At 41.9% G+C, this 18,347-nt stretch overlaps 1 protein-coding gene across 1 annotated transcript in view; it reads left to right on the forward strand.

Annotated features, from left to right (window-relative positions):
* LOC139748213 (uncharacterized) overlaps positions 1 to 16,624 on the forward strand; it is a 36,880-nt gene extending 20,256 nt beyond the window's left edge. The window contains exons 19-32 of the mRNA XM_071661037.1: positions 1 to 48; positions 169 to 462; positions 663 to 779; positions 6,022 to 6,211; positions 6,780 to 6,915; positions 7,298 to 7,456; positions 9,010 to 9,087; positions 9,274 to 9,412; positions 9,582 to 9,654; positions 12,336 to 12,437; positions 13,782 to 13,860; positions 14,190 to 14,415; positions 14,761 to 14,967; positions 15,433 to 16,624. The exon at positions 1 to 48 is cut by the window's left edge and continues 69 nt beyond it. Coding sequence (XP_071517138.1) covers positions 1 to 48; positions 169 to 462; positions 663 to 779; positions 6,022 to 6,211; positions 6,780 to 6,915; positions 7,298 to 7,456; positions 9,010 to 9,087; positions 9,274 to 9,412; positions 9,582 to 9,654; positions 12,336 to 12,437; positions 13,782 to 13,860; positions 14,190 to 14,415; positions 14,761 to 14,967; positions 15,433 to 15,581 — 1,997 coding nt within the window. The 3' untranslated portion in view covers positions 15,582 to 16,624. The remainder of the gene's footprint in view (positions 49 to 168; positions 463 to 662; positions 780 to 6,021; positions 6,212 to 6,779; positions 6,916 to 7,297; positions 7,457 to 9,009; positions 9,088 to 9,273; positions 9,413 to 9,581; positions 9,655 to 12,335; positions 12,438 to 13,781; positions 13,861 to 14,189; positions 14,416 to 14,760; positions 14,968 to 15,432) is intronic.
* The last annotated feature ends 1,723 nt before the right edge of the window (positions 16,625 to 18,347 follow it).

Below are 18,347 nucleotides of genomic sequence, written 5' to 3' on the forward strand. Positions count from 1 at the left end.
GTGATGGTGAACCCGACTGCTCCAGCGGCATCGACGAACTCCTGTGTTGTGAGTGTCGCACGGAGCCTGAGTTGCGATAGGGTTTGCTTGCGACCGACGTGCTGTTCCTGTGTACGCCAACGTCGGTTGGGGATAGAGATGATGACCTTAGCTACTTTCTCGTCGCAGCTCAGTACGTGGAGACGTGTCCGACGGGCTACTACAAGTGCAACGACAGCATGTGCGTGCGCGACAGGTACAGATGCGACGGTGAGGCCGACTGTCTCACAGGGGAAGACGAGGAGGATTGTGGTAAGCAACTTGATGTTTACGTCTGTATCCCATCGGTGGCTATCTTGCGTGCGAGGGAGCGCTGGCTGGGTCCCGTATGGTCAACAATGTCTAGGGTGTTGTGGTTGGATCTGCTGTTCCAATTGTCTTCCCTGAACATCCATCTTGCCCTGAATTTAGGTTCACACTCCAGTTGAATACAATTACTGATTCTCCCCTATGATCAGAGCAGGTAAGGCGACATTCCCAAATGAGTCTGGAGGGGAAAAAGGGATGTATGTGTGTGTGTGTGTGTGTGTGTGTGTGTGTGTGTGTGTGTGTGTGTGTGTGTGTGTGTGTGTGTGTGTGTGTGATATCGTACCATATGACCAGTGTACCGTTGTACCGTACAGAGGAGTGTGTTGACGGTGCGTACCACTGTGGAGGGGAGGAAGGCTGGTGCATTCCCTACCACCGCCTCTGTGATGGCCATGTGGACTGCCCCTCACGCCAAGATGAAGATAATTGCTGTAAGGCCCAAATTACCTTCTCTGTTAGCATGACATTATCCCCCACACGATGCTCTTTTGTTTTATAAGTCGTGTTTTCTATGCTTGATGCTCTTTTGTTTATAAGTCGTGTTTCCTATGCTTGACGCTCTTTTGTTTATAAGTCGTGTTTTCTATGCTTGATGCTCTTTTGTTTATAAGACGTGTTTCTTATGCTTGATGCTCTTTTGTTTATAAGTCTTCTATGCTTGATGCTCTTTTGTTTATAAGTCGTGTTTCCTATGCTTGACGCTCTTTTGTTTATAAGACGTGTTTCTTATGCTTGATGCTCTTTTGTTTATAAGTCGTGTTTTCTATGCTTGATGCTCTTTTGTTTATAAGTCGTGTTTCCTATGCTTGACGCTCTTTTGTTTATAAGTCCTGTTTCTTATGCTTGATGCTCTTTTGTTTATAAGACGTGTTTCTTATGCTTGATGCTCTTTTGTTTATAAGTCGTGTTTTCTATGCTTGATGCTCTTTTGTTTATAAGTCGTGTTTCCTATGCTTGACGCTCTTTTGTTTATAAGACGTGTTTCTTATGCTTGATGCTCTTTTGTTTATAAGTCGTGTTTCCTATGCTTGACGCTCTTTTGTTTATAAGTCTTCTATGCTTGATGCTCTTTTGTTTATAAGTCGTGTTTCCTATGCTTGATGCTCTTTTGTTTATAAGTCTTCTATGCTTGATGCTCTTTTGTTTATAAGTCGTGTTTCCTATGCTTGATGCTCTTTTGTTTATAAGTCGTGTTTCCTATGCTTGATGCTCTTTTGTTTATAAGTCGTGTTTCCTATGCTTGACGCTCTTTTGTTTATAAGTCGTGTTTCCTATGCTTGACGCTCTTTTGTTTATAAGTCGTGTTTTCTATGCTTGATGCTCTTTTGTTTATAAGACGTGTTTCTTATGCTTGATGCTCTTTTGTTTATAAGTCGTGTTTCCTATGCTTGACGCTCTTTTGTTTATAAGTCGTGTTTTCTATGCTTGATGCTCTTTTGTTTATAAGACGTGTTTCTTATGCTTGATGCTCTTTTGTTTATAAGTCTTCTATGCTTGATGCTCTTTTGTTTATAAGTCGTGTTTCCTATGCTTGATGCTCTTTTGTTTATAAGTCGTGTTTTCTATGCTTGATGCTCTTTTGTTTATAAGTCGTGTTTTCTATGCTTGATGCTCTTTTGTTTATAAGTCGTGTTTCCTATGCTTGATGCTCTTTTGTTTATAAGTCGTGTTTTCTATGCTTGATGCTCTTTTGTTTATAAGACGTGTTTCTTATGCTTGATGCTCTTTTGTTTATAAGTCTTCTATGCTTGATGCTCTTTTGTTTATAAGTCTTCTATGCTTGATGCTCTTTTGTTTATAAGTCTTCTATGCTTGATGCTCTTTTGTTTATAAGTCGTGTTTCCTATGCTTGATGCTCTTTTGTTTATAAGTCTTCTATGCTTGATGCTCTTTTGTTTATAAGACGTGTTTCTTATGCTTGATGCTCTTTTGTTTATAAGTCTTCTATGCTTGATGCTCTTTTGTTTATAAGTCGTGTTTTCTATGCTTGATGCTCTTTTGTTTATAAGTCGTGTTTCCTATGCTTGACGCTCTTTTGTTTATAAGTCGTGTTTCCTATGCTTGATGCTCTTTTGTTTATAAGTCGTGTTTTCTATGCTTGATGCTCTTTTGTTTATAAGTCGTGTTTCCTATGCTTGACGCTCTTTTGTTTATAAGTCTTCTATGCTTGATGCTCTTTTGTTTATAAGACGTGTTTCTTATGCTTGATGCTCTTTTGTTTATAAGACGTGTTTCTTATGCTTGATGCTCTTTTGTTTATAAGTCGTGTTTCCTATGCTTGATGCTCTTTTGTTTATAAGTCGTGTTTCCTATGCTTGACGCTCTTTTGTTTATAAGTCGTGTTTCCTATGCTTGACGCTCTTTTGTTTATAAGTCGTGTTTCCTATGCTTGACGCTCTTTTGTTTATAAGACGTGTTTCTTATGCTTGATGCTCTTTTGTTTATAAGTCGTGTTTCCTATGCTTGACGCTCTTTTGTTTATAAGACGTGTTTCTTATGCTTGATGCTCTTTTGTTTATAAGTCTTCTATGCTTGATGCTCTTTTGTTTATAAGTCGTGTTTCCTATGCTTGACGCTCTTTTGTTTATAAGTCTTCTATGCTTGATGCTCTTTTGTTTATAAGTCGTGTTTCCTATGCTTGACGCTCTTTTGTTTATAAGTCGTGTTTCCTATGCTTGACGCTCTTTTGTTTATAAGTCGTGTTTCCTATGCTTGACGCTCTTTTGTTTATAAGACGTGTTTCTTATGCTTGATGCTCTTTTGTTTATAAGTCTTCTATGCTTGATGCTCTTTTGTTTATAAGTCTTCTATGCTTGATGCTCTTTTGTTTATAAGTCGTGTTTCCTATGCTTGACGCTCTTTTGTTTATAAGTCGTGTTTTCTATGCTTGATGCTCTTTTGTTTATAAGTCGTGTTTTCTATGCTTGATGCTCTTTTGTTTATAAGTCTTCTATGCTTGATGCTCTTTTGTTTATAAGTCTTCTATGCTTGATGCTCTTTTGTTTATAAGTCGTGTTTCCTATGCTTGACGCTCTTTTGTTTATAAGACGTGTTTCTTATGCTTGATGCTCTTTTGTTTATAAGTCGTGTTTCCTATGCTTGACGCTCTTTTGTTTATAAGTCTTCTATGCTTGATGCTCTTTTGTTTATAAGTCGTGTTTTCTATGCTTGATGCTCTTTTGTTTATAAGTCGTGTTTTCTATGCTTGATGCTCTTTTGTTTATAAGTCGTGTTTTCTATGCTTGATGCTCTTTTGTTTATAAGTCGTGTTTCCTATGCTTGACGCTCTTTTGTTTATAAGACGTGTTTCTTATGCTTGATGCTCTTTTGTTTATAAGTCTTCTATGCTTGATGCTCTTTTGTTTATAAGTCGTGTTTCCTATGCTTGACGCTCTTTTGTTTATAAGTCTTCTATGCTTGATGCTCTTTTGTTTATAAGACGTGTTTCTTATGCTTGATGCTCTTTTGTTTATAAGTCTTCTATGCTTGATGCTCTTTTGTTTATAAGACGTGTTTCTTATGCTTGATGCTCTTTTGTTTATAAGTCGTGTTTCCTATGCTTGACGCTCTTTTGTTTATAAGTCGTGTTTCCTATGCTTGACGCTCTTTTGTTTATAAGTCTTCTATGCTTGATGCTCTTTTGTTTATAAGTCGTGTTTCCTATGCTTGATGCTCTTTTGTTTATAAGTCGTGTTTCCTATGCTTGATGCTCTTTTGTTTATAAGTCGTGTTTCCTATGCTTGATGCTCTTTTGTTTATAAGTCGTGTTTCCTATGCTTGACGCTCTTTTGTTTATAAGACGTGTTTCTTATGCTTGATGCTCTTTTGTTTATAAGTCGTGTTTTCTATGCTTGATGCTCTTTTGTTTATAAGTCTTCTATGCTTGATGCTCTTTTGTTTATAAGTCGTGTTTCCTATGCTTGATGCTCTTTTGTTTATAAGTCGTGTTTCCTATGCTTGACGCTCTTTTGTTTATAAGACGTGTTTCTTATGCTTGATGCTCTTTTGTTTATAAGACGTGTTTCTTATGCTTGATGCTCTTTTGTTTATAAGTCGTGTTTTCTATGCTTGATGCTCTTTTGTTTATAAGTCGTGTTTTCTATGCTTGATGCTCTTTTGTTTATAAGTCGTGTTTCCTATGCTTGACGCTCTTTTGTTTATAAGTCGTGTTTCCTATGCTTGACGCTCTTTTGTTTATAAGTCTTCTATGCTTGATGCTCTTTTGTTTATAAGTCTTCTATGCTTGATGCTCTTTTGTTTATAAGTCTTCTATGCTTGATGCTCTTTTGTTTATAAGACGTGTTTCTTATGCTTGATGCTCTTTTGTTTATAAGTCGTGTTTTCTATGCTTGATGCTCTTTTGTTTATAAGTCTTCTATGCTTGATGCTCTTTTGTTTATAAGTCGTGTTTCCTATGCTTGACGCTCTTTTGTTTATAAGACGTGTTTCTTATGCTTGATGCTCTTTTGTTTATAAGACGTGTTTCTTATGCTTGATGCTCTTTTGTTTATAAGTCGTGTTTCCTATGCTTGATGCTCTTTTGTTTATAAGTCGTGTTTCCTATGCTTGACGCTCTTTTGTTTATAAGTCTTCTATGCTTGATGCTCTTTTGTTTATAAGTCGTGTTTCCTATGCTTGACGCTCTTTTGTTTATAAGTCTTCTATGCTTGATGCTCTTTTGTTTATAAGTCGTGTTTCCTATGCTTGACGCTCTTTTGTTTATAAGTCGTGTTTTCTATGCTTGATGCTCTTTTGTTTATAAGTCGTGTTTTCTATGCTTGATGCTCTTTTGTTTATAAGACGTGTTTCTTATGCTTGATGCTCTTTTGTTTATAAGTCGTGTTTCCTATGCTTGATGCTCTTTTGTTTATAAGTCGTGTTTTCTATGCTTGATGCTCTTTTGTTTATAAGTCTTCTATGCTTGATGCTCTTTTGTTTATAAGTCGTGTTTTCTATGCTTGATGCTCTTTTGTTTATAAGTCTTCTATGCTTGATGCTCTTTTGTTTATAAGTCGTGTTTTCTATGCTTGATGCTCTTTTGTTTATAAGTCTTCTATGCTTGATGCTCTTTTGTTTATAAGTCGTGTTTTCTATGCTTGATGCTCTTTTGTTTATAAGTCTTCTATGCTTGATGCTCTTTTGTTTATAAGACGTGTTTCTTATGCTTGATGCTCTTTTGTTTATAAGTCTTCTATGCTTGATGCTCTTTTGTTTATAAGTCTTCTATGCTTGATGCTCTTTTGTTTATAAGTCTTCTATGCTTGATGCTCTTTTGTTTATAAGTCGTGTTTTCTATGCTTGATGCTCTTTTGTTTATAAGTCCTGTTTCTTATGCTTGATGCTCTTTTGTTTATAAGACGTGTTTCTTATGCTTGATGCTCTTTTGTTTATAAGTCGTGTTTCCTATGCTTGATGCTCTTTTGTTTATAAGTCGTGTTTCCTATGCTTGATGCTCTTTTGTTTATAAGTCGTGTTTTCTAAGTTAGATGCCCCGTAATATATACGTTGTTCCTCGTATGTTAGATCATCGGTGAGTCATATTACGACCCTTGAGCACAACTATACGACCCTTGGGTATTCTTATCCTTGTCCATTACCCGATTCCTCAAAAGATGGGCGACTGGTCTGTAGGAAGTGTGGACACGTACACCCCCTACCACCTCTCCTTTCCAGGGATCAAGGACTGGTCTCGGGGTCGTTTGGACAACGACACCCTGACGATGATGCTGAGGAAGCAGCGGGCCGACTTCGGGGACATCCAAGACCTGTATGTCCCTTCGAACTCGGACCAGGAGCTGTACTCCGTGTCCGCCAGGGACCTCGTCTACTCCTGTTCCTTCGACAGCAACGCCTGCGACTACAGGCTAGTATTGTCGAGCTTCAGGGTACTGCTGTCGACTTCCTAATGCTGTCGAGCTTCAGGGTACTGTTGTCGACTTCAGGCTAATGCTGTTGAGCTTCAGGGTATTGTTGTCGACTTCAGGGCTAATGCTGTTGAGCATCAGGGTATTGTTGTCGACTTCAGGGCTAATGCTGTCGAGCTTCAGGGTACTGCTGTCGACTTCAGGCTAATGCTGTCGAGCTTCAGGGTACTGTTGTCGACTTCAGGCTAATGCTGTCGAGCTTCAGGGTACTGTTGTCGACTTCAGGCTAATGCTGTCGAGCTTCAGGGTACTGTTGTCGACTTCAGGCCAGTTTTCTTTTTCGACCAATTACGGTTGGTTGAAATTATTCATGGGTCAACTTAGCTGGCGATTGGTTGAGGGTACTATGAGTTAGGGAAATTGGATGGTGATTGGCTGAGTGTATCATGAATCGAGCAACTTAGCTGTTGATTGGTTGAGAGAATTATGGGTATTTTGGATAGTAAAGACGAGGAATTAGGTTTTGGTCGTTGAGGTACTTAACCTGTGCTCTTGGGTGTGTCTCAGGTCGTTCTACGCGTGGACGAGCGACACCCACGGCATGTGCTACACTTTCAACGCCCACCACGACCACAACCTGACCCTGGACGACCCTTTCCACGACCCGGCCTCCCCCAGGACCACCATACGCGTCGGGCCCAAGGTACGACTTGGCTGAACCAGAGCTTCTGCTGTTGTCGGTGTTCTTGAAAGTTATCAATATTGTACGTTTTTTTTGGGTTATCTTAATACCACATTTTCATAATGAAAACTGTGAAAATCATACTAATGATGTTAATGATAACTGACAATAACGATATATAATGGTAATCATGATAATGATAATGATAATAATGGTGACTCATGGGATGGTAGGATGTAATGAGGCATCAGGAGAGGTTGACGAAGTCTCCTTCTTCCATCCCCCTCTCGTGTGCCCAGTTCAGCCAACCAATCCATCACTGGTTCTAAACCTCCATTAGAGCTAGTTTTCTTTTTCACTCACTTCGAGCGCCCCCTGATGGCGTTCGACCTTCTGCCAACAGAACGGTCTACGCCTGGCGCTCAACGTGCCCCTGGGGTTGTCTTTGCTGTCTCCTGATGTAGGTCTGAGGGTGATGGTACATAGCCCACGCCTCCTGCCCGTGCCTCAGGAGGAAGGCTTCAACGTGGGGCCAGGAGCATCCTCCATCAGCGTCAGTAGGGTCAGTACCTCCGTCAGGAGGCCAGTGATTCAGGTATGAGTACCTCCTGCCTTAGGGCCAGTACATCCGTCAGTAGGACTTCGTACCTTGGGCAGTAGGGTTAGTACCTCCTACCATTGAGTCAGTACCTCTGTCTGGAGGGTCTGTACCTTCGGCAGGAGGGTTAGTACTTCCCGTCAGTAGGCCAGTCTACCTTCAATGATAGGGTCATATGGTAAGTACCCTTCGTCAGTAGGTTAGGATTAAATAAGATGCTTAACCTACGTCAAGTATCTAGACATTTGATATTCCAACCATTTGACCAGGAACCACATGAACCTCACGAAGCCACTGTACAGGTAAATGCTGATGAGTGAAGAGAATGAACAAGAACACAGTGCATGTGAACACGCACTTTCATTTTTTTTTTTTTTTTTTCATACTATTCGCCATTTCCCGCGATAGCGAGGTAGCGTTAAGAACAGAGGACTGGGCCTTTGAGGGAATATCCTCACCTGGCCCTCTTCTCTGTTCCTTCTTTTGGAAAATTAAAAAAAAAAAAAAAAAAAAAAAAAAACGAGAGGGGAGGATTTCCAGCCCCCCGCTCCCTTCCCTTTTAGTCGCCTTCTACGACACGCAGGGAATACGTGGGAAGTATTCTTTCTCCCCTATCCCCAGGGAACTTTCATAGAACCTATTATACCCTCCACCAGCCACCTTTGGCGTAGTAGACGGAAACGCTATGACCGCCCCTATCGGTTAGCGTTCCCGTCGACCACGTAAAAGGTCTTGGGCTCGAACCCTGGCTGTTGGAGGGTATCATGTGATATATATATATATATATATATATATATATATATATATATATATATATATATCATATAACATACAAACCTCCAACAGCCAGGATCGAACCCGGGACCCCTGTGCAAGAGGCAGGCATGCTAACTGCTAGGCTATGGGCCTGGCTAATAGGAAACAACTATTCGAATACTAAGTACTCAAATACCCTTCGTCTCACAATGGTGAGCAACGGGGTCTATACCGGTTATTTCCCAACAGGCGCACATAGCCAGCTGATAGCGTTTTATCGAACCTATCTGTACAACGCGGAGGTATATGAATACGAATAAAGTGCATATGAACGCGCATCTTCATAGAACATACAAACCTCCAACGGCCAGGATCGAACCCGGGACCCCTGTGCAAGAGGCAGGCATGTAACCGCTAGGCTATGGGCCTGGCTAATAGGAAACAACTATTCGAATACTAAGTACCTGAATACCCTTCGTCTCACAATGGTGAGCAACGGTGTCTATACCGGTTATTTCCCAACAGGCGCACATAGCCAGCTGATAGTGTTTTACCGAACCTATCTGTACAACGCGGAGGTATATGAATACGAATAAAGTGCATACGAACGCGCACCTTCATATGCACTTTATTCACCATTGCAGATATATATATATATATATATATATATATATATATATATATATATATATATATATATATATATATATATATATATATATATATATATATATATATATATATATTGGTCCTTTTTACAGACTGTGTTTACCCGGCTGGGCAGCCCGCATGGCGAGTGCAGGCAGCACCCGAACTCAAGGTTCCAGTATTCGTCGTTGGTAAGGTGGCAACACTGGCCGTGTGAGCCAGAATATTGGTATCAGACTGAAGTTATATCACAACTGACTGACGGGAAATATATGCATATACAGACGAGTGTTTAGACAATGTCTACTGTGGTAAAAGTCATACCAAGCGAGTATTATTTCAGGTGTGTCGAAGTGTTTAACGAGAGATATTGACAGGTGTGCAAGCAGGTGTGTGTAGAGAGGGAATATCGCCGTCGCTGCAGGTGTTACGTAGGTGTAAGTCCTGTATACAAGGAGTTGGAGGAGGTGGTGCCCACGCCCCAAGGGCGATGCTCCTCACTCAACGCTACACAGAGTACGTCCTTATCTGCTTTGTCTTCTTCTCTAGTGCTAGTAGAGCTTGATAAATCTTGTACATAAAGGTTGATTTGAAGTGAGGATTTTTGAAAAAACTTCCCAGGGAAATGTGTGCCCAGTTACGTAACGTAGCGCTGGCTAGTTCATGTCCATTTTAACCCCGGCAGAACTCTGTATGGACATGGTCTCGGCCGCCTATATGAATGGCTCCATCTACTGTGATTGTCCTCAACCTTGCAGGTGAGATGCTGGTGCCATATATATATATATATATATATATATATATATATATATATATATATATATATATATATATATATATATATATATATATATATCCCTGGGGATAGGGGAGAAAGAATACTTCCCACGTATTCCCTGCGTGTCGTAGAAGGCGAATAAAAGGGGAGGGAGAGGGTGGCTGGAAATCCTCCCCTCTCTTGGTTTTTTTTTTTTTTAATTTTCCAAAAGAAGGAACAGAGAAGGGGGTCAGGTGAGGATATTCCCTCTAAGGCCCAGTTCTCTGTTCTTAACGCTACGTCGCTAACGCGGGAAATGACAAATAGTATGAATATATATATATATATATATATATATATATATATATATATATATATATATATATATATATATATATATATATATACATATATATATATATATATATATATATATATATATATATATATATATATATATATATATATATATATATATATATATATATATATTTAGGGAAAATAAAAAGATGTTCTGGAAGGAGGTAAATAGGGTGCGTAAGACAAGGGAGCAAATGGGAACTTCAGTGAAGGGCGTAAATGGGGAGGTGATAACAAGTAGTGGTGATGTGAGAAGGAGATGGAATGAGTATTTTGAAGGTTTGTTGAATGTGTCTGATGACAGAGTGGCAGATATAGGGTGTTTTGGTCGAGGTGGTGTGCAAAGTGAGAGGGTTAGGGAAAATGATTTGGTAAACAGAGAAGAGGTAGTAAAAGCTTTGCGGAAGATGAAAGCCGGCAAGGCAGCAGGTTTGGATGGTATTGCAGTGGAATTTATTAAAAAAGGGGGTGACTGTATTGTTGACTGGTTGGTAAGGTTATTTAATGTATGTATGACTCATGGTGAGGTGCCTGAGGATTGGCGGAATGCGTGCATAGTGCCATTGTACAAAGGCAAAGGGGATAAGAGTGAGTGCTCAAATTACAGAGGTATAAGTTTGTTGAGTATTCCTGGTAAATTATATGGGAGGGTATTGATTGAGAGGGTGAAGGCATGTACAGAGCATCAGATTGGGGAAGAGCAGTGCGGTTTCAGAAGTGGTAGAGGATGTGTGGATCAGGTGTTTGCTTTGAAGAATGTATGTGAGAAATACTTAGAAAAGCAAATGGATTTGTATGTAGCATTTATGGATCTGGAGAAGGCATATGATAGAGTTGATAGAGATGCTCTGTGGAAGGTATTAAGAATATATGGTGTGGGAGGCAAGTTGTTAGAAGCAGTGAAAAGTTTTTATCGAGGATGTAAGGCATGTGTACGTGTAGGAAGAGAGGAAAGTGATTGGTTCTCAGTGAATGTAGGTTTGCGGCAGGGGTGTGTGATGTCTCCATGGTTGTTTAATTTGTTTATGGATGGGGTTGTTAGGGAGGTGAATGCAAGAGTCCTGGAAAGAGGGGCAAGTATGAAGTCTGTTGGGGATGAGAGAGCCTGGGAAGTGAGTCAGTTGTTGTTCGCTGATGATACAGCGCTGGTGGCTGATTCATGTGAGAAACTGCAGAAGCTGGTGACTGAGTTTGGTAAAGTGTGTGGAAGAAGAAAGTTAAGAGTAAATGTGAATAAGAGCAAGGTTATTAGGTACAGTAGGGTTGAGGGTCAAGTCAATTGGGAGGTAAGTTTGAATGGAGAAAAACTGGAGGAAGTGAAGTGTTTTAGATATCTGGGAGTGGATCTGTCAGCGGATGGAACCATGGAAGCGGAAGTGGATCATAGGGTGGGGGAGGGGGCGAAAATTTTGGGAGCCTTGAAAAATGTGTGGAAGTCGAGAACATTATCTCGGAAAGCAAAAATGGGTATGTTTGAAGGAATAGTGGTTCCAACAATGTTGTATGGTTGCGAGGCGTGGGCTATGGATAGAGTTGTGCGCAGGAGGATGGATGTGCTGGAAATGAGATGTTTGAGGACAATGTGTGGTGTGAGGTGGTTTGATCGAGTAAGTAACGTAAGGGTAAGAGAGATGTGTGGAAATAAAAAGAGCGTGGTTGAGAGAGCAGAAGAGGGTGTTTTGAAATGGTTTGGGCACATGGAGAGAATGAGTGAGGAAAGATTGACCAAGAGGATATATGTGTCGGAGGTGGAGGGAACGAGGAGAAGAGGGAGACCAAATTGGAGGTGGAAAGATGGAGTGAAAAAGATTTTGTGTGATCGGGGCCTGAACATGCAGGAGGGTGTATGGAGGGCAAGGAATAGAGTGAATTGGAGCGATGTGGTATACAGGGGTGGACGTGCTGTCAGTGGAGTGAATCAAGGCATGTGAGGCGTCTGGGGTGGACCATGGAAAGCTGTGTAGGTATGTATACACGTGTGTGGACATGTGTATGTACATGTGTATGGGGGGGGGGGTTGGGCCATTTCTTTCGTCTGTTTCCTTGCGCTACCTCGCAGACGCGGGAGACAGCGACAAAGTATAAAAAAAAAAAAAAAAAAAAAATATATATATATATATAATCAACGACCGAATTACTTTTTTCAATTTTTTTCTAATTTTAATTTTTTCTTTGACCCATATTAATTGCTGTCTCTGTCGTATCTTTGCACATCAATTCGTACCATCTTGACATGATATTTTTTCTCTTTACTGTTATGACTGGTTGGTTGGTTCTGTCTCGACTTCTGTTGTACCGTCGTCCCTCGCCTGCTTGGTGCAGGGAGACACGGTACCTTCCACAGATCACTTCGAGCCTGATCAACGATCGGTATTACGGCCTCCTGCACCACTCCAGGAAGCGTGTGAAGAGCCTGTGCTCCAGGTAAGTCATGGCGCTACAAATTTTCTATGTTGTTCGGCAAGAACTCTGGTTCATGTCCGATGGTAATAGTCTTATCTATACTCAAAAAAATGTTGATATTGTCACGCCATTGCAGATTCTAATATTTTGTTCGTGTCAAGTTGGTATATTTTGAATTTGTTTTTGACGGTACGTTCCTTGAGCACGACGGTACTATCCTTGAGCACGACGATACGATCCTTGAGCACGACGGTACGATCCTTGAACACGACGATACGTCCCTTGAGCATGACGGTACTATCCTTGAGCACGACGGTACGATCCTTGAGCACGACGGTACGATCCTTGAGCACGACGGTACGATCCTTGAGCACGACGATACGATCCTTGAGCACGACGGTACGATCCTTGAACACAACAGTACGATCCTTGAGCACGACGATACGATCCTTGAGCACGACGGTACGATCCTTGAACACGACGATACGTCCCTTGAGCATGACGGTACTATCCTTGAGCACGACGGTACGATCCTTGAGCACGACGGTACGATCCTTGAGCACGACGGTACGATCCTTGAGCACGACGATACGATCCTTGAGCACGGCGATACGATCCTTGAGCACGACGGTACGATCCTTGAACACGACGATACGTCCCTTGAGCACGACGGTACGATCCTTGAACACGACGATACGTCCCTTGAGCATGACGGTACTATCCTTGAGCACGACGGTACGATCCTTGAGCACGACGATACGATCCTTGAGCACGACGGTACGATCCTTGAACACGACGATACGATCCTTGAGCACGACGGTACGATCCTTGAACACAACAGTACGATCCTTGAGCACGACGATACGATCCTTGAGCACGACGGTACGATCCTTGAACACGACGATACGTCCCTTGAGCATGACGGTACTATCCTTGAGCACGACGGTACGATCCTTGAGCACGACGGTACGATCCTTGAGCACGACGGTACGATCCTTGAGCACGACGATACGATCCTTGAGCACGGCGATACGATCCTTGAGCACGACGGTACGATCCTTGAGCACGACGGTGCGATCCTTGAGCACGACAGTACGTCCCTTGAGCTCGATGGTACGATCCTTGAGCACGACGGTGCGTCCCTTGAGCACGACGGTACGTCGAACGAGGGTACGTCCCTTGAGCACGACCGTACGTCCCTTGGGCATAAGAGCTTAAGGGTCAGGTCAAGGGCCAGGCTATGATGCCACTACGTCCCGTAGTGCTCAAAGGGCAGGTTCAAGCATTGCTCCGTCGCGTTCATGGCATCTCGCGGTGATGTCTTTCCCCGTTATCTCTTTCGTATCTAGCTATCGCATTTTGCAGGGACGCTGAGATGGCCACCCTGCACATATATCTGGACTCCAAGTCGTTCGAACTCTTCGATGAGAGCCCCACATATACGGTAGGTCAACCTCACATTACTCTCTCTCTCTCTCTCTCTCTCTCTCTCTCTCTCTCTCTCTCTCTCTCTCTGTTTACATACATATCTGTTGACTAAAAAAAACCCTTGAGTACAGCAGTTCGACTCCATTTTCTGTGATCGCCTGGACTTTGAGATCAAAGGCCAGACTTTCATACCCAAGGGTCGGACCGTCCTGCTCCATGGGGTCGAACCGTTGTGCTCACTGACAATACGCAGCGAGTGTTTTACAGGAGGCGAGACTAGGCTTCCCTTATCTATCGAGTGTGGGCTTTGGCTTCACTCATCTATTGCCTGTGGTCTTTCACCAGTGGGACACACTGCTGAGTAATCTGGGCGGGTCGCTGGGCCTCTTCGTGGGTGTGTCTATGGTTAGCCTGATGGAGGTACTGGAACTACTGCTGGATCTACTCATCTTGGGCATCAGGAGATCCCATCAGCCCCGACGGCGGCGCCCTAGCCCAGCTCCTACTAGTGACGAAGGGGGACGAGCCGTAGGAGTTCGCTCGGTCAAAGTCGTTCCCGCTGAGAACCCAGGTACATTACTGATGACATACGCTTGCCATGTGTCAATAACAATTTGCAGTACCCAAGTCAACGTTGCCACGCTATGTATCAACGAATATGTGTCAGGAATACACACATCTCTGGAAGCTATCATGTTTGTTATGAATAGATCTGATGTGACGTAAGTTGTGTATGACATTCAATAGAACACACGAAGCCGTGTTCTAATGATGTTCGCCAGAAGCTTCTAGAAATACGTCTAAGGATGTTTGATCAAATGATTCAGTGGCAGTCAGCTATTGGGTGGTCATTGCGAGAGATTTAGACAATATAAATGCCTTTGAACGTTGCCTTCACTTGTTTTCTGCCCCTCAGGAATGGCACTGCATTCCACACAAGGGAAGGAAGCCATGAAGCATGATGGTGACCTGTCGTGGTGCTATGCCATCAGTTCTCCTGGCGAGCTTTGTGTCAGTCCCTCCTACAGTGGCCATCTGAAGCCAGACGCCCTCCCCAGGAGTGCTGCCGGAGGGTATACGTCTCCAGCAGAAGTGCAGGCCATCAAGGAGGATCATCTCTTTCGTAAGAGTTTATATAGAGTATTTCTGAAAGAGACAGACACACAAGGTTAAACGAACGTGGGAGTTACGTGGGAGAGGTGCAGGCGTGGGTGAACGAGGTAATACATGTATGAGGTGCTGGCGTGGAAGAACACGGAAGTAACACTATGGGAAACGCAAGCATAAATGTGCTAGGATTGTATGTCGTCGGTGTTTGCTATCGACCTTACTCACTTGACTCTACCTCAGGTGAGGGAGTAGGTAGACTACATATACACAGGTAGATCTGATGATGATATTTAGCTTTTAGAATACTGGTAACCGTATTTAGGTTCTTACAGCTAAATATTAGTCACAAGATGTAATTTAGAGCATTTGATCCCTTCTGTAATCCACTGTAATCCTTGTCCTTGAATGTGTTGAACGATTAATTACTGTAACAACATGCAAGCGAAAATTACAAGATGGTTTTTGCTTATTTCCTCAGGTGGTAGTGAGCCATCTGCCCAGCACAGCGCAGCTGGGACCCAGTCTACAGTCGGAGCCATCGCCCCGCACCCTCACAGTGAGTCTGGACTGAGTCGAGTATTCAACACTCTCTTCTTAGGCCAGCAAGCGGGGAGGGAAATGCAGTAAAACCTTCGGTGTCTTGATCTGATTTGATATTGTGACATGAAAAAGATATTTAAAAAGTGCACAGGAGCTATGATAATAAACTCAGCCTAGCCTTCATTACTGTACTAAGGCCACTAGCAATGATAAGATCCGCAATGAAGCCATTAATATAGTCCCTGGGCCAGTTAGGAAAGGAGTTTGCACCAGACCCTTGGCTGTGTTGATGAGTCAAGCCTTGGGCACACATTTCCCAAGCCAGAAGCCATCACAATTTGATTACACTGACAGTATTGTGACCAGAAAAAATAACACTCCTTGAGTTCGTCCTGGGCGCTTACCAGAGGTTCTGTCAAGAGTAACTATGGCGAAGATTCAGTACTGCAGAAAACACAGCACTATAGTTTTTCTAAATAATCCTGGAAAACAACACAAGCTCAGAAACGGAAATCGACTTTAATCTTTACTATTGGCAACTCATAGGCCATGAAGTTACCACAATAGATTTTTTTGTATAGAATTAGAATGAACTATGTACCTTTCTTTTCACATCATGTATCAGTGTGAATATATGTACGTAGCACAACACGTTATATGTGACAGCTCACGATATATGTAAATAAGAGGAAAACAAGAAAAACCGTTGATAAAGACATGAATATAACTGCTCGTAAAGTTTAAGGTGATAGGAAACTTAAAGCTTATTATTGGCAGTCTTTGTATATTATATGAAATAGTAGCAACTGTGAAATATAATGATGCATGGAAAGACCAAAAATGTACTGAGCATTATTATCTGTATTATCCTACAGATAATAAGTCGGTTGATACACATCGAAGAGACGAAGCTAGGACGCCCAGTCCTAGCTTCGTCTCTTAGATATATTTCAACTGACTTATATTTCTCTCTTGTCTCCCTTGATGATGTGATTATGACACGAAAGTGCACTTGGGAACTTATCGTGTTTTATTTTCCCCGTGGACTCATAGGAATATATATATATATATATATATATATATATATATATATATATATATATATATATATATATATATATATATATATATATATATATTATCCCTGGGGATAGGGGATTAAGAATACTTCCCACGTATTCCCTGCGTGTCGTAGAAGGCGACTAAAAGGGGAGGGAGCGGGGGGCTGGAAATCCTCCCCTCTCGTTTTTTTTTTTCATTTTCCAAAAGAAGGAACAGAGGGGGCCAGGTGAGGATATTCCAAAAAAGGCTCAGTCCTCTGTTCTTAACGCTACCTCGCTAACGCGGGAAATGGCGAATAGTTTAAAAGAAAGATATATATATATTTTTTTTTTTTTTTTTATACTTTGTCGCTGTCTCCCGCGTTTGCGAGGTAGCGCAAGGAAACAGACGAAAGAAATGGCCCAAACCCCCCCCCCCATACACATGTACATACACACGTCCACACACGCAAATATACATACCTACACAGCTTTCCATGGTTTACCCCAGACGCTTCACATGCCTTGCTTCAATCCACTGACAGCACGTCAACCCCTGTATACCACATGACTCCAATTCACTCTATTTCTTGCCCTCCTTTCACCCTCCTGCATGTTCAGGCCCCGATCACACAAAATCTTTTTCACTCCATCTTTCCACCTCCAATTTGGTCTCCCTCTTCTCCTCGTTCCCTCCACCTCCGACACATATATCCTCTTGGTCAATCTCTCCTCACTCATTCTCTCCATGTGCCCAAACCATTTCAAAACACCCTCTTCTGCTCTCTCAACCACGCTCTTTTTATTTCCACACATCTCTCTTACCCTTACGTTACTTACTCGATCAAACCACCTCACACCACACATTGTCCTCAAACATCTCATTTCCAGCACATCCATCCTCCTGCGCACATCTCTATCCATAGCCCACGCCTCGCAACCATACAGCATTGTTGGAACCACTATTCCCTCAAACATACCCATTTTTGCTTTCCGAGATAATGTTCTCGACTTCCACACATTTTTCAAGGCTCCCAAAATTTTCGCCCCCTCCCCCACCCTATGATCCACTTCCGCTTCCATGGTTCCATCCGCTGACAGATCCACTCCCAGATATCTAAAACACTTCACTTCCTCCAGTTTTTCTCCATTCAAACTCACCTCCCAATTGACTTGACCCTCACCCCTACTGTACCTAATAACCTTGCTCTTATTCACATTTACTCTCAACTTTCTTCTTCCACACACTTTACCAAACTCAGTCACCAGCTTCTGCAGTTTCTCACATGAATCAGCCACCAGCGCTGTATCATCAGCGAACAACAATATATATATATATATATATATATATATATATATATATATATATATATATATATAAACCTAAATAAGGTGGTGGGTGCGATGACGGATTTTAATGTATGACATAGGCTACGTCAGTTATATTAAAATAGACAATAAAAAAGCTGTGTGCCTTAGAATCATAGGAACACTGGGAGAATGTAGCTCTGATAATGATAAATGCATCTATGATGCCATCATAACAATGAGGATGGTGAAAATACCTTCACGCTGTATCAATTCGATGAAAAGAGATACAGCGAAAACAGTGAAGTGTTCCGATTTCTGTACTGGCTACGATTTCATTCACTTTTTGAGCTGGCGCGACCCAAAACTTTAATTAGCTTTGTCTTAGGGAAAGGAAAGCTAGAAAATTATTACCAGCTGGAAACAAGAATTAAAAAAAAAAAAAATACAGAAAGCAGGACTTATGACTGAGTAAAAATTCGAATACAATGACGCGTCGAATGTA

Source organism: Panulirus ornatus, chromosome 73, assembly GCF_036320965.1.
Source record: "Panulirus ornatus isolate Po-2019 chromosome 73, ASM3632096v1, whole genome shotgun sequence".
NCBI lineage: Eukaryota > Metazoa > Arthropoda > Malacostraca > Decapoda > Palinuridae > Panulirus > Panulirus ornatus.